General features: G+C 33.5%; 1 protein-coding gene across 7 annotated transcripts in view; it reads right to left on the bottom strand.

Annotated features, from left to right (window-relative positions):
- Positions 1 to 1,055: 1,055 nt before the first annotated feature.
- The window catches only part of LOC108196293 (myosin-8), a 38,685-nt gene continuing 23,863 nt past the window's right edge, over positions 1,056 to 15,877 (bottom strand). For 4 of the 7 annotated variants that reach the window (XM_017363517.2, XM_017363519.2, XM_064081193.1 and 1 more), the window contains 14 exons: positions 13,274 to 13,414; positions 13,068 to 13,123; positions 12,757 to 12,847; positions 7,232 to 7,402; positions 6,283 to 6,405; positions 5,852 to 6,019; positions 4,617 to 4,712; positions 4,462 to 4,532; positions 4,257 to 4,353; positions 4,121 to 4,177; positions 3,006 to 3,062; positions 1,812 to 1,895; positions 1,607 to 1,680; positions 1,056 to 1,530 (listed from right to left, as the gene is read on the bottom strand). In XM_017363517.2, coding sequence (XP_017219006.1) covers positions 1,413 to 1,530; positions 1,607 to 1,680; positions 1,812 to 1,895; positions 3,006 to 3,062; positions 4,121 to 4,177; positions 4,257 to 4,353; positions 4,462 to 4,532; positions 4,617 to 4,712; positions 5,852 to 6,019; positions 6,283 to 6,405; positions 7,232 to 7,402; positions 12,757 to 12,847; positions 13,068 to 13,123; positions 13,274 to 13,414 — 1,404 coding nt within the window. In that variant the 3' untranslated portion in view covers positions 1,056 to 1,412. Of the gene's footprint in view, positions 1,531 to 1,606; positions 1,681 to 1,811; positions 1,896 to 3,005; positions 3,063 to 4,120; positions 4,178 to 4,214; positions 4,354 to 4,461; positions 4,533 to 4,612; positions 4,713 to 5,851; positions 6,020 to 6,282; positions 6,406 to 7,231; positions 7,403 to 12,756; positions 12,848 to 13,067; positions 13,124 to 13,273; positions 13,415 to 15,877 lie in introns of those variants that run through there. The other 3 variants (XM_064081192.1, XR_010285563.1, XM_017363520.2) reach the window with 3 other exon arrangements.

The following is a 15,877-nucleotide window of genomic DNA, read 5'->3' as shown; positions in this document are numbered from 1 at the left end:
TGTCAGGGCATCATTGTATCCATATGATCGACATTGTCATCCCAGCAGAAGCTCTTTCTTCTCCACCCCCCGACAGACTTGGCCACTGCACACCTGTATTCTCAGATACAGGAGCCTCCCATCTTCTCAAACACATGTCAGCTGTAAACATGCACCATTTTTGTGCATATCACTGGACCTCCCATCACAAACCCCGATGCCTCTGGCCAAGTATAATCTGGTAACTGAGCACTATAATTATTAACACTCTGTGAAACCCCAGAATAAGAATCATCTCCAACACCACCCTAAAATCCTGCCTAATTATTTATCACCCACCCATCAATACCATAACAAAGCCAACTTATCCCTTATCATCGTTATGTTAGATGTAATGAAGAATTCTGCATAGGTGCTTAATTCTAAAACAGCACAAAACCCTAACTATCAACTCCTGCAGGCCCCTTGAATTAAGATGTGAGACAACATTTAGATTCTCTGTAGCAATTAGTCCACAATTGTGTATTAAGACAACATCAAGCCATAAAGACAGAAAAAAAAGGCCATAGCTATACTTCAGATCGAACAAGAACAAAAAGAACAAGGCACCCATCACATAAACAACTGTATAAACCTTATCGAAATCCAAGCTAACTAAAATCAGCAATCAAAAACTCCAACTCAAACTCACTAGTCCCAATACAGCAATAATGAATTTACTAAAAATAAAAACTTACAGCAAATGAATGAAAACTTGACCATAGGGAAGTCCGCATTGAGGATAATGATCCATTAGGATATTATCAGATTACTTGTACTTGTGTTTAATATATTATCATAGATTTATCATTGGAAAATTTATCATCTAAATCTCACAATTGTATATATAGTAAATGAAGTGATTTAAGAATAGTAACTATGGTGTTGATTCTAGCTCATTGAATTAAGCAACAAGATAAGATTCAAAGCCTGCATCTCTTGCATAATCTAGTGCATCATATTAGTGTCAATGTGTGTAAGATAAGTTATTTTAATCATAACCCTTTGGAACGACTTATAATTGAATACAATCCAAATGAACAAAAAAAAGGAAAAATATAAAAGATAAAAGAAAAAAGTTAGGAAGATATTACACTGCTTTGATGAAACCTATTCCTCTTGTCAATTGTTTAAACATAACAATTAGCTAAACAAACGAAAACTAAGATGTCAGAGGCTAAACTTTCTACATTCCCTGCCATCTAACGCTAATCATTACTTCTTTCCCTCCATTAATCTAAAAGAAAACTATATTTACACCAAGGGAACTGCATTATACAAATAGGGTACACCTCTATCTTGATACCTGATATTTGGGGTATATATATACACGTGGTTCTGGCAAGACAGGGAGTCAGCTCATTGTTGTTGACATTCTTGGATCTTTTGAAGCTTTACCCCTTTAAAAATTTGAAAGCTTCTAACTCTACAAGTTCCGAAGGAGGTTCCACATCAGAGATACCTTCCACTTTAGTTGTTGGATCATTGAGTTCATCAACCGTGACAGGAATGCTGGAATTGCAATGCACATTAGAAGAAAGAAGTTGGTATTTATGGTGTGGATCTAATTAATTCTGGTGAGGATTACCTAGAATTATCATCCAACAAAAGTGAGTTGACATCAACATCGGCGGTCATTATTTTTTTCATTTGAGAAAATATCTGTGCAAAACAGAGCATCGTACAGCAAAAAATGCAAGATATATGAATTACATATGTCCAAAGAATGCCTTGTAGATAAAAGAATCTGAAGACAAAAATCCATTAGAATTGTATAGCTCATATTATCTCACATCTGCCGATACACATGAATTAGCTTTCTTGCCATTGCTGTTAACAAGCGTACATATTCTATGCAGTTGCTGAACACTCAAACCCTGGACAAAGAAGCATACATAAGCAAGAGAGAGAAATTTCTCTGTGTATGTACAAGGAACCAAAATAAACAACAGTGCTGTTGACTTCAGAAAAAATAAATAGAGACGTGAGAAAAGAAACAGAGTAAAAGGAGACATTTTACGTGGCAAGGAAAATCTGGTAATTTGAGATTAGGGAACAAGTGAGAATGACGTTGGGCTGACTTATCTAAAGTGGTGAGCTAGAATTAGGGGTATGTTGAGTATTGTGTAATTGTTGTGTGGGTGAATCCAATCCTCTCAAAGTGGTTGGTGAGTCTTTACTGTGTGCTATGCTCGACGATAGGAGTCATGTCACTATTTTGATTGTTAAACACTCTTTATTGGTACTAATTCAGTTCTTACCATCATTTATACGGTGGATCGGCGCTGGTAGAGGGTCATGACGCCATGGCGAATAAGGCAGATAGACGTTATATTTAATTATATTTGTGTGCCTATATATATATATATATATATATATATGTAGTCTTATTCTACTGCAAACTCTCTTATTGTACAAACTAAAAATCCTGAAATATCACTAATTTCTAAAGCGATAATCACTAATTTCTCCCCCTCCACCTCCACCTTCACCACCACCTCTGCCACCACCTTAACCTTGACCTCAGCCACCACCACTGTCATACCTCCATCTCAACCCCACCTCCGCAATCTCAGCCCCCACCTCTGCCGCCCCCACCTCCTTCATGCCCCGCCCCACCATGTCCATTACCTCCACTATCTCCATCACCACCAGAGGTCCAGAATCAACAAGTAAAGATTTGGAGGTTTTCACCAATTTTTGCAACACAAATCACTATTTTCTAAAGTGAATATCACTAAATCGTACTGGTTTTCAGTATTTATTTAGAAGTTGGTTTGTATTTGATCATTAGCCTATATATATTCCAAGTTCTATGAAGTTCTCAAAACATTGGAGTATTGGAGTTTAAAATTGAATAAAATATAATCATTTCACAAGAAAATAATCATTCCACTTCCCACCTTTCCCCAACTAAGACTTTTTCCTTAAAAAAGAACGGCATACTGTGTGTGTGTGTGTAGAGAGAGAGAGAGAGAGAGATTTACCGGGCATAGATTATTAGTTAAATCAGTGTAGGTGACTTTCGATTTATCCTGCATAGCCTGCAAGTAAATTAGTATAAAAATGAGGGACTTAATGCATGAAAGCCACACTGCTAGACTGGCACAAAACTGCAATACCAATTTTATAATGGTTGATATTGACCAAAAGCATAAGCGAAAAGTGAAAAATTTACATGGTTGAAGGCAGGAAACTTTGAAGGTATAGAAACCTAAAATTATGATTTTAAAGAAAATTGTGTCTGTAATCTGTAAATTTTATTACACAAATTTTATTACAGTTGGATTCTACCAGAACATATAAGTTATACAACTTGAACATAAAACCCCAAAAGAAGTTGTTTCGAGCCCCGGCATAAACATGTAATAATACCAGGCCGTAGTTGTTAAAAGTGGAATACGGCTGCCATAGCTTAAGTGTAAATCGTGACATAAAGTGCACGCTTTATCATAGAGAAAGTACAATTGACGAAAGGATCAATGGTTATCCTGCCTCACATTTGCGATTCACAAACAGCATCCCTAAAAAAACTGGGTCATATTCAACTTTTAAATTCAAGCTATTTGCTTCTAAGCACATTCAACCACTGTCATGGGAAAACCCTATTGGTAAGAGCATCTCCAAATTAACACCAAAACCCTATAATGGTGCAACTTTTGATGTAAAACCAACTCCAGTGCAAATCTGTAATGGTGTATAAATTACGCCAATTGTACAGTGACGCCAAATTTGGTGTCTTGGGTAAATTTTACAGCCAATTTGGTGCTTGGTGTAAAAATGCCAAGTATACCTCATGTTCGCTAACAAAACAAATTTATTCCTTATGTCTCCTGTATATCTTATCTTATTATACCAACAAAATAATTAGTTTTACAAAAACTTGGATGAATATGTCTTCTTATAAATAAACTTTTCCTTTTGGTGAAACATATCGTGTAAATGGGTTGGAGTTGATTTTGTGGATCGCGTAAGTTTAACACTACAATAGTGTAATATTTACACCATGCTGGTGTTATGGGTTAGAGATGGTCCAAGTGCATTTTCTTGACAAGAAAGCTGAATCTAAAATGAATATCTACTCTCAAAGCAATAGACATACCAAAAATCCAACAGCCTGCCTTATGTGAGTTAATTCATCCCATGATGAGCCTGCATACTATATCAAGGAATTGAAAGTCAATCTGTTATTATCTGGAGATATGTAGTAGATATAAATGAACATAGGAATCATCTACCAAAGCTGCCTGGTCACACCAAAGTTCTATTACACCTAAGCCAGCCTCCAAAAATTCCCCATTGACTAGCGAGCAACATTCTTGATGAAGAAGAAAACTGGATGGGATATAAGAAGAGGGAAATTGTTAGACAAAAATTTATTAAATCAAAATTTTTCTTGTATGGTAGAGTAATATATAGGAGTTTTGAAGATTGATCAACTACCTATTAAATATCTTTACATTAATATAGGAAAATGTCTGAGTAAATATTTTCTGTACAAGAACAGGATGCACCTGAAAAAGAACGAATATGAAACGATTAAACAAAAACAGTGGTATGTAAATATTTTAGCAATCGAGTAGCACAGACTTACTTACATAATTGTCTTTGAATGTACGTAAAGATTTTTTTAAAGTGTGAAGAATACTGTCCCAGTGTTTATCTGGACTATCATCAGGAAGCTTTAAACTCGGCTGCAAAACATTTTATTTAGAGGCTTTCGGTGGCCAAAAGGTTAAAAATTTATAATATTACATGTCACATTGCATGGGGCAAAAAACATAGCAAACAAAATGACATTATGCCCTCAACCAACTATTCCTAAATGTTTATCTTAGTCCCCAACAATTTATAAATGGGTGGTACCACATATACAAATATGAATATACAAATTAATTTGTCAACAAAGATTATTCAAAGAAAGGAAGTAGCTACAAGAAATTAGTGGAAAGGTCAAAGAAGAGTTTAGTGAACAAAACTGTTGGGTGATTTTTAATCATCTAGTCATCCTCCCTGTCATGGAAAATCTTTTACTCCTTCCGTTTTTTATGTCCCTTTGACTTTTTGCACACATTTTTAGGTGCTTTGAACGTATAGTTAAAACTTATTATTTTTAAACAAATTTTTTTGTAAATTAAAATTTTGATTACATATTTTTATTCACAAATAGAAATTTTTGCCAAAGGACCTAAGTATATGTGCAAAAAGTCAAAGCGACATATACAAAAACCGAGGGAGCATTAATTATTTTCATTAAAGGAGCCTGATTAATTTGTGAACATTTATTTGTTATTCATGCAAATGCAAAATTTTGCATTCTAATGCAAAATTAGGATCAGAAGCAGAGTGGAGAGCCTTTGATAAAATGCACTGTTAATTTATTTTTTTTGTCTTACCCTTGATTTTCAGAAAAGAAGGCTACAAATAACATAGATATCGCAGCATACAGTCAGTGCACTCTATAATCTACGGTTAGTATTAGCCAACTATCTTATTCTACATTTTCATACTAGAGCAGTAGCAGTATTACTGCATTCTACAATAGGCTGATTTGTTAATGGAACAGTTAAGTCTTCTCATAATGCTTCATATTTTCCAAATTCCTAAAGATGTTTAGTTCACCTTTGCAACAGAAAGATCGAAGAATAAAGTACAAATTTTTTTTTTAAATGACATGTAAAGTGTTGGAGAAAATTAGCATTATGCCCTAATCGCAGATGCCAAGACACCAGTTCCTAGTGTGTCAATGTTTACTGGTTATACAGTTATCCAAACTAAAGCAAAACCACATGGTATGTATATTTTTAATCGAACAATGCACAAGGGGTAGTACCTGAGTAAAATAATCAAGAGATGGTGACAATTCCTTCTTCAGATTGTTCCTAACAATTGTATATATCTTTTCAACATAAGCTGTAAGTTGCTGTTTAAAACGTATTGCTGGATACTTGGGCTCAACTTCTTGCGTCCCCCCAACATCTGAAGGAGATGATAGGAAGCCCTGAAATTTTTTTCCCATGTTAAGAATATTCTTATTTATCGAGGCATATCAATCTGATAATTACAATATCAATCAACTAGATAAAATTAAACCGCACTAAACATACCCAGCATGTCCAACGATTGACAAGACTACTTGGACAAATATCTCAATGTCAATTTATACAAGTATGGATTAAAATTATGTACAAGAGATTTACTCTGAAGCAGTATCACAAATACAATTAATATAATTACTGAAATACCTTGTGAGAATTACATTACCTGTGTCATTCTTCCAAAGAAACCTGTTGGTTGGGTCTTTGTCTTGAAGCTTCTTTGAAGTAAAAAGAGTAACGTGGATGTGTTGGAATACCAATAAATTATAAGCTCATTATCACCCTCATCCTGGAAAAAACGCAAATGTTAATAATGTTGAGGTATGAAGATATACAATCTCAGGACTCCACACTAAAAGTCAAAAACTATAGCATACAGGCCTATATACATACTGTTTTCATGTGTTTGTATGTGCGAATTTATTTAAACAGGGAACTTAAAGCTACTATGTGAAGCTATAAAATCCTTCACAGTAGACTGTAGATATGTTAGAACAATATATGATCATGGTAAGCACTCCTACTAATACCTTGAGTTTTTGGAGAGCTGATAATTTAGCTTGGTATCAGGTTGAAAGAGGTCTCAAGCTCCAGTCATCCCATCCCCATTATTTCTCATAATTTATCCCTCCCGCCAAAATACTATCATAATTTATTATGGACACGAAGGCAAATGAGTGACCCAAAGATGGTAGCCGTGATACACTCTTTGACCCAAAAAGGAGAGTAAAAATAATTTATGATCTTGGTAAGCGCTCCTCCCAACACCTTAAGGTTTCAGGAGGGCTGGTAACTTAACAAGAAATAGAGGCTCTTCCATAGGCAGAGAGCAATATAGACACATCCACAATTCATTTTCCAAAAAGGAAAATGAACATGATACAGCTACACGAAGGATGCAAACTTAGAACACAAATAATGGAAGTAATAATGGATTGGAACAGCTGCTCTGCATATCCTAGTTAGAATTACCCAAAAATATTCGAACAAGTAATTTTAGATACATAATAAATATGAAGAGAAGACAGGATAGTTGAAGATCTAATGCACATATGCTACAAAACATCAGTTTTCGGATTTAATTTATCCTACATTTAGAAATAATAGTAATTTACCTCAATTTTTGAACCAATCATCTGAATAAGAATATCAAATACTCTACTTCTATCTGCTTCAAAAGACTTCCACTGCATGAGGCATCTGAACATGGTAACTGCTGCAACTGGTTTTTTTTGACTAAACCCAACATTTTTCGTAACACATCTTATAAGATCTTCAATGTGTTCCTGCCAAAATGTAATATACATATATGAGTAGCATACACAGGGAACAAACATTATTACTACAATAACAGAGAGAAGAGGCGAAACAGATTTTTGTTAAGTTTTTTTCCTGTATTACAAGAGGCAAAATTGACTTTACCGAGCAAGGGTTACAATTCTCTATAATCAAGTGCCAGTTGGAAAGTTAAAGGGAACGGAAAATCGACCTCTATACTTCACATTAGAATTGAGAAACTGTTCCCACAAAATCAAGCTTTCTGGTCATCAAACTTATTCAAAACTTACAATGTGTTGAAACATAGAAATATTAACTAATCAGGATCCTCAAGATTAGCATAATAATTAATACATTCTGAAGATGCTCCGATCTGATGCATATATGACTCCTTAGTTTTAGGAGTTGATTGTGGTTGTATTTCTATTTAAGTTTCAGCAATGTAAACTAATTGATTAAGGAAAATGAAATTTTTTTTCCTTTAAACTTTCATGATATCAGAGCCACAATAATCTTTCAATAACACCCTTTTTCTTTAATTTCAAAATCACTTTCATAGATTATATAATGGCAGCCACAAGACAAGAGAAAGCTTCATCATCCATTCACGCTAATACACATACTGCTGATTCCAGCCATTCTTTCTGATGTGACAGGAGGAAATCGACAGTATGGAAGCATGATAGGGTAACAAAGTTGTTTGGCTCAAATGTGCTTTCAGCTAACAAGTCATAAACTGAATGGCATAATTTTCTTGAATAGGCACAAACAATGACATCAGGAAAGCTAGGACATCTAAATGGTATAACCGCTAAACCGGCAGAAGGTGATCCCAAATTGAGTAGTTGGAATCCTGAAAAATTCCTTAATAATACTATAGCTTATCAACTCAGTGGAACCTGTTATTGGAAAACCTCATATGTTCTTACCAACAGCAAAGGATGTATTGGATGTACTCTGATATAGAAAATCTTTCTCAAAATTTCGAATTAAAAACCAAGTTGTGGAAGGCGAAGTAGGCAAAATGTGATATTCCTATGTTCTATAATGAGCTAATAATCTTAAGGAAGAAACTAGATTTGTGCTATGACGATAAGTGGAAATGTCAAAAAGACCCCATATTGTGTCAGAAAAGGGAAGAAAACGATCAAGTTTATAAATTGCAAGATTTTTTAATTCATAGCGACGTTTGGGGTCCATCAAAAATAAAAAAGGTAACCGGAAAAAGATGGTTTATCACTTTCATTGATAATCATAGTCGAAATATTACAGCATTGTTCAAACACATTTAGGAGATCTTTTTTGGAAAAAGGATTGTCCATCAAAGTTCGTCCACCAACACTCTAAACCAGAATGGAGTAGCTGAGAGAAAAAACAAGCATCTCTTGGAAATTGCAAGATCCTTGATGTTTTCTACTGATATTCCAAAATACTTGCGGGAGGCTTTTTTAATTGTTGCATACGTGATAAACATAATGCTCTAAAAAAATTTGAAATCATTGACAAAAATAAAAGTAAGCCTTCGTCACAAGAACATACATTATTTTTGATCAAAAACAACAAATCTTTTTACTTTCATGGATGTTACTTTCTTTGAGGACAAACCTTTTATTCAGGGGTCTCAACTTCAAGGGGAGATTTTTGGTGAAGATTCATAAAATGATTTAATATGAATGGATTGTGCACACTGCATCTGATGATTGTATTGAAAACAACCATGAATATGAAGGTATGGTCGATACTAAGATTGATTTGGTCTATAAAAATAATGATGTCTCGATGAATAAAAACGCAGACATGTGTCCTTTATCTATGCCGTTACAAATAGAAATCCATATAAATAATGAAGCGGCTAGATGGTTCAAAGGGAAAGTATTTTCGAGATGACATCCAAATCCATGGAAAGGAGATGACAAATTGCAGCAAGGTCAAGAGTCCAACGAAATTGCAAATCCAAAAGCTAATCAATAATCATGTAATTTTTTCATTCTTATCGTACCGGAAATTTACGAGTCAGTTCCTTCTTCAAACCCCAATCAAGATTTACACTTACATACTGCTCTTAGAAAAGGTTCTAGAACATGTACAAAGTATTTATTATGTAATTTTACATCTGTCAAAAATCAGTCACCATCATTTCGAGCTTTTACTTCTAAATTATCAAGTATCTATAATCCTAGAATATACAGGAAGCTCTTGAATGGAAGGATGTTGGTTTGGAAGAAATGAGGGTGTTACAAAAGAATAACACTTGGGAAAAGGTTGATTGTCCAAGGGGGAAAACTCCAGTGAGATGTAAATGGGTTTTTACAGTAAAATAAAAAGATGAGAGTATGAGACCCTAGAGAGATGCAAGGTGAGGCTAGTTGCTAACAGATTTACGCAGACCTAGGGGATTGATTATTCAGAAACTTTTTCATTGCCAAGTTGAACACAGTTAGGGACTTAGGGTCTTAATTCAGTTGCAGTAATCTGGATAATTGCAGTGCATCAATTAAACGTCAAGAACGCCTTTCTAAATGGATATTTAAAGTAGGAGGTTTACATGGATCATCCTCGTGGGTTTGGTAAGAGCTTTGGCTCGAACGTCTGTACACTAATAAAATCTATTTATTGGTTGAGACAAACCCCGAGAACCTGGTTCGATCAATTTGAAAATTTCACGAAGACTTAAGCTTTTTTTCCACTCATGTCATACTCAATTTGTGATAATCACGTCTAGGATTATTGTCATTCTAATCGTTTATGTGGATGATATCATTCTCACTGGTGACGATCTTACTGGAATAGAGAAGATGAAACAAATTATTTTAAAGGAGTTTGAAATTAAAGATTTAGCACAACTTAAATATTTTCTTGGGATGTAAATTGTGAGATCCAAGGAGGGTATAGTTATATCTCAATGAAAGTACAACCTAGATCTTTTAATGTAAACCGGTATGAGTGGGTGTAAGCCATCAGATACACCTATGGAATTCAATTTCAGGTTAGGAGAAATAAAAGGAGGTGTTCCGGTGAATAGTGAAAAATATCAAAGGCTGGTGGGAAAATTACTATATTTATCCCACACTAGATAAGACATCTCATTTGTAGTTAGTATGGTCAGTCAATACATGCACGCTCTGTGCTAAGAACATCTTGATGAGGTATGTATTTAAAGTCATGTCCAGGAAAAGGACTCTTATTCAAATATTGTGACAAAAGAACTTTCAGGCCTACACTGAAGGTGACTAGTCAAGATAAGTAACTGACAAAAGGTCAACTTCAGGTTATTGAACCTACTTGGAGAAACTTAGTGATATGGAGAAGTAAAAAGCAAATTATAGGGGCAAGGAGCACTGTGGAGGAAGCGTATAGAGCAATGGCCAATGGATTTTTTAAAATTCTATGTATATAGTTATGATCTTCTGATGAAGTCATTATGTGGTAATATAGTTAGATCGATATTGCTAATACTCCGATTTAATATGATCGGACGAAGCATGTTGATATTGATAGGCATTTCAAAAAAAAAACTTGAAAATAGAACTGTTTGCATACCCTTTGTTCCTACAAATCATCAGGTTGCTGACATTTTCACAAAAGATAAAAGTTCGTGTACTTTGTAAGCAAGTTGGGCATGATTGATATCTATGCACCAAATTGAGGTGGAGCACTGGAAACATAGAAATTATAACTAATAAGGATCCTCGAGATGTTCTAGAATGATCTGATGCATATACCACTCCCTTGAATTTAAGACTAGATTGTGTTTATATTCCATATAAGCTTATGCATTGTAAATTAACTGATTAATGAAAATAGAATTTTTGTTCCTTTCAACTTCACAATGCTCCAAAAAACTTTCGTGTGCAACAAATTCAGAAAGCATCCACCAAATTTCTGACGACATAATATCTTTTAATCAATTTTTTTTAGAAATAAACAAAAGAAAAGGAAATTAAACCATTCATTACACAATATGGCTTGAAATATTAAGCTTGTGCACAACAGAAGTTCTCAAATATATCATAGGATAATCTAATCCAATCTGGAATATGTGTTTAAGAAATTGGATTCTTTTAAAAAATTAACACAAGCGCGCAGATAGTAAACAAGCAAATGGAAGAGAATAACACAGACATCCTCTCTCTCTCTCTATATATATATATATATATAAGTGGAGCATACATCTAAAGAAACATGTAGGCTAAACTTTGACAATTACATGACGACTACTTTGTGAAGGCTGCGAGTAAAATAAGAACAGTAAGGGAATATAGGCCAGATAAAGAAGCTAAAGATAATGTGGAGTGTTAACCTGGCCCGTTGTTGGTCATAATGGGTGACCCGGTAAGAATTGTCTGTTGTCATATAATGTGGAATGTTAAACAGTTTATTACACAATACTTCATGCAATTTTAAGCTTGTGTACAACAGAAGTTTTAAAAGATATCTTAGGATTTTGTAGTTTGATCTGGAACAATTGCTTAAGAAATTAGACTCTTATAAGAACTAAAATCCTGCTCACAGATGATAAACAAGCAAGTAGAAGAGTTAAACAGAGACACACGTCACACACCTCTACATGTTTATATATATTAACGTGTGTGTGTGTGTGTAGGGTCCTTCTCTCTGAGTAACCACGTAACTAATTAACTATACTGTATAGTTAATTAGTTGTGTGGTTACACATTAAAATATGTTGCATTCTCCACCTTATGCGGAGGTTATGGTACACCCTATAGTACATGATACAACGGATTCTTTCTGTACTCATGTATAAACAATATTTTTATACTACTTTTTGCTTAAACTTTTAGGAATAGAAATAGCAATGATTATAATTTTCATTACTTAAAATATAAAATCACCATCATAATATCCATGACAAATAATAAAAATTAAATAAGAATCTAGAATACATAGTTCCAATTAAAAAAATTATCATGAAATGTAATACATTATCCAAACGAAATGTATAATACTTTTTAAAACTAATAATGTATAATATGTATTTATATTACAATTTTAACATAAAATTAAATATTAGAAATATACAAACATAATCACATAACAAAAAATATACAGAAAACCCAAATATATCACTGAACATAGCATACAATAATGTATACAGAATATAAATTATATATTAAAAACATGAAAAACAATTGTGTACAAAACATAAAATTATATATACAAACTTTTAATGTTTCAGCTTTAATAGTGTAGTATAGTATAGATGGAGCATACATCTAAAGTACCATGTAGGCTAAGCTTTGACACTTACATGATGACCATTCTGTGAAGGTCACGAGTGAAATAAGAATAATAAGGGAAAATAGGCCAAATAAAGCAGCTAAAGATAATGTAGAAAGTTTACCTGGCCTTCTGCAGTTGGTGACCCAGTTTGTACTGTTTGTTGCCGTAGGACGTGACCCTCCACCTCAATGTCAGACAGTTTTTCTTCAAGTCTGACAAATGAATTACGACAAAAATAACCATTAAACAAGTTAACTCTAAGCTACCCAAAAATATAAAAGTAACATCCCACTTGGATGCTGAAAATAGTTATCAGAACAGAAATTGTTAATTAGCTTCCTGAATTTTGTCATAGATATCATACTGAATTTTTTTCTGTAAGCAATCATAATCCTAAAGTAATTGAGAGGAGATTATTTTCAATGTAACAACCGTTGCATGTCTGTCTTCAGCTGAATAATTCTGTTTTCCAGTGTATTAACTTGGGACTGCAAGATTTGGCAAAGAAAACACATGGATGGTTATGAGTGATGCAGTAAATTACACATATTATACAAGTCAATGTCATATAAAGGATGTTTGATAGCCAAAATATTGTCAAAAACATTCAAGTAATGTTGTCAAGTTAGCAACCTGACCTTGAGTTTCTCGTTTTCAGCAGTTAGTGCATTAATGACTTCATTATCACTTGCACCAATTGGAAACCCAGAAACTTTGCCTCCTTGAAACTGAAGCCGCATCTTTTCCAGATCAGATTTCAGCTTTTCAGTTTCTTCTGCCTGGAAAGATAAAGAGAAGAGGATTAGAAAATCTGCTAATTTTAGATTAATAAGTTTTTACTCAATTTTTTGTTGGACAAGAACAAACATCATTCTGACTATCAGAAAAGCATACAGGCATGCCTTATATATCACATTATGAACTACATACATGGCCTGTACTTGGCTTTTAATTCCAACTTCTTTCAATGTAAAAAATATACATCTACATGTTCAAATAGGTTACTACATATCAGCCTCACAGGTGTTATTCCAGTACATGGAAAGCTTAAACAACTCTAAAGATCTCGCGGACGAAAGATGATCAGAGTTTACATCATAGGCACAGACTAAGGATCATCACAGAGACTGGTTCGTAGTTAGAAATTAAAGAATGACAGAGTCTATCGTAGAGTTAGCCTCCTTGTACATAATTGGAAGAAGGTGATTCTGCAGTTAAAAAAATTATCAAATTGAACAATTAACACTATCAATATATGGTCCAAGATATATTCAAGAGAGGAAAGATAATTCAAGAAAAGGCTATTAACAAACATAAAAAATTTTACACTCAGGAAAGAGGTAGGTCTAAATAACAACCACGTCTCAGGTATTGTGCTAAGAACCCCATGTAATTCACTTGATTAGTTCGATTAATAACCGTTCAATTGTTAATGAATGTAAAATCAGAGTTGTGATGATTGTGTTAGTCAGTAATCCTTGTCTTGGACTTGTGCTGACATTTTAAGAAATGAGTTTTGGTATATCTGTGATTATCTTTGAATAATATGATCTTGACAATATAGTTAAGTTGTTACATTGTTATAATTCTGTACTTCCCTTGATATATGTCTAGGACATGTCTCAAGTCTGTGATTGTAACAAAATTTGAAGTGATAGTTTTTTGGATGGTTCTCTTTGCTTGTTTACTCTCATACTGACAAATAGGTACAATAAAATCTGAATGATAATTCGATAATTCCTATAATTTGTCTAGTTTTTTCCTTTTTTAAGAGGTTTGATATCTACACACTCTTTAATAAATTTGATGATATTTCTTTGCTTTACTTCTAATGTATGCAAATCAGCTTGTAATTATTGCTATTTTTTAGATTAATCTATTAAAATTTTGCTGCATAATTTTAGTAGTACATAACTTGTTTATAATTATGGTCATTTAATTGTGTTTTATTTGTTGTCTTAAATGTGTTAGAGCATCTCCAACGGCCTCTTTAAACAAGCTTTTAACTCTAAATTTAAAGAGGATGTGAAAATTTTGTGCTCCAATGGGCTCCTAGTGGCTCTTTGAAATTGTAAGAGCCCCCTCTCTCTCTCCTCTTTTTTTAAGAGCATGTAGGTGCTCTTAATTTTATTATCATGGAATATTATATTCACTTTCTTCCAATTCTATTAACTTCTCTCTCAAATTTTTCTCTCAAATAAAAATAAATATGAATAGAGAGCAAGTATAAAGAGTAAGATTGGATTTGTCACGATATTCAATATATTAAATTGTTAGAAGCCATATATTATATTACTTTCTAAAGAGTGATTTAAGAGCACCATCGGAGATGCTCTTAGAGCAAGTCCAATAGGTTACTTATCTCATTACCTATTAATAATATAAAATAATGAATCTTAGTAAGTCTTAGTGATTTAGGTAATCTACTTTTAGTGTCAACTCCAATAGCAATCCCTATATTTGTTCTCCTATTATTATTTTAGTAATAAATTTGAGAGAGATAAGGGGAAAAGGAGGGAAAAGGCAAAAAAAGGAGAGAGATGAATATTTTATTCATAAATATTAAATAGGTAATGGCTAGAGGTTACTTAAAAATAGGTAATGGCCAGGAGATTTGAGGATGTGCTAGTGATTTAAGTAATCACTACGATAGTGTTGGAGTGCCTCTTTTGTAATACATTACCTAAATATGAGTTTAGGAGCTCATTTAAGTAACCTACTGGACTTGCTCTGTGTGTGTCTTAAATGTGTTAGTTGCTAGAAACGTTCCTTTCCGTTGATTTTGTACATGAATTATGTAATTCACGGGGACAATACAAATGGCTTTATTGTGCCTTAAAAAAGGTATTATAGTACCATTCATTGTGGTTGGCAAGATTTTGGTCTATAATCTTACTAAATAAATCTTAGCAATAATTTAACTCTTTTAGAATTTAGCTATTAAATTATAGATAAATTTTAGTTGTCCAATAATTTTTTAGGAATGAACAAGAATCTACTCGGATCCTTTTAGTGTTGTAGGAGCTACTGTGAGCTATTATATTTAAATTTATGTTTTTCAATCTTTGTCTTGGATTCATTTACGAGGCATTCATATACCTGGGAGAGTTTGAAAATACATCATTTTTCATGAGAGCATCTCCAAGGGAACAAAACCCTTAGCTAAAATGTCTACATGGCACTTAGGTGGCATCTAGGTGTCAATTTTTAGAGAATATGTAAAAGTTTTGGACTCCAACCAT

This window comes from Daucus carota, chromosome 7 (genome assembly GCF_001625215.2).
Source record: "Daucus carota subsp. sativus chromosome 7, DH1 v3.0, whole genome shotgun sequence".
NCBI lineage: Eukaryota > Viridiplantae > Streptophyta > Magnoliopsida > Apiales > Apiaceae > Daucus > Daucus carota.
This window is presented reverse-complemented; position numbering and strand designations above follow the sequence as displayed.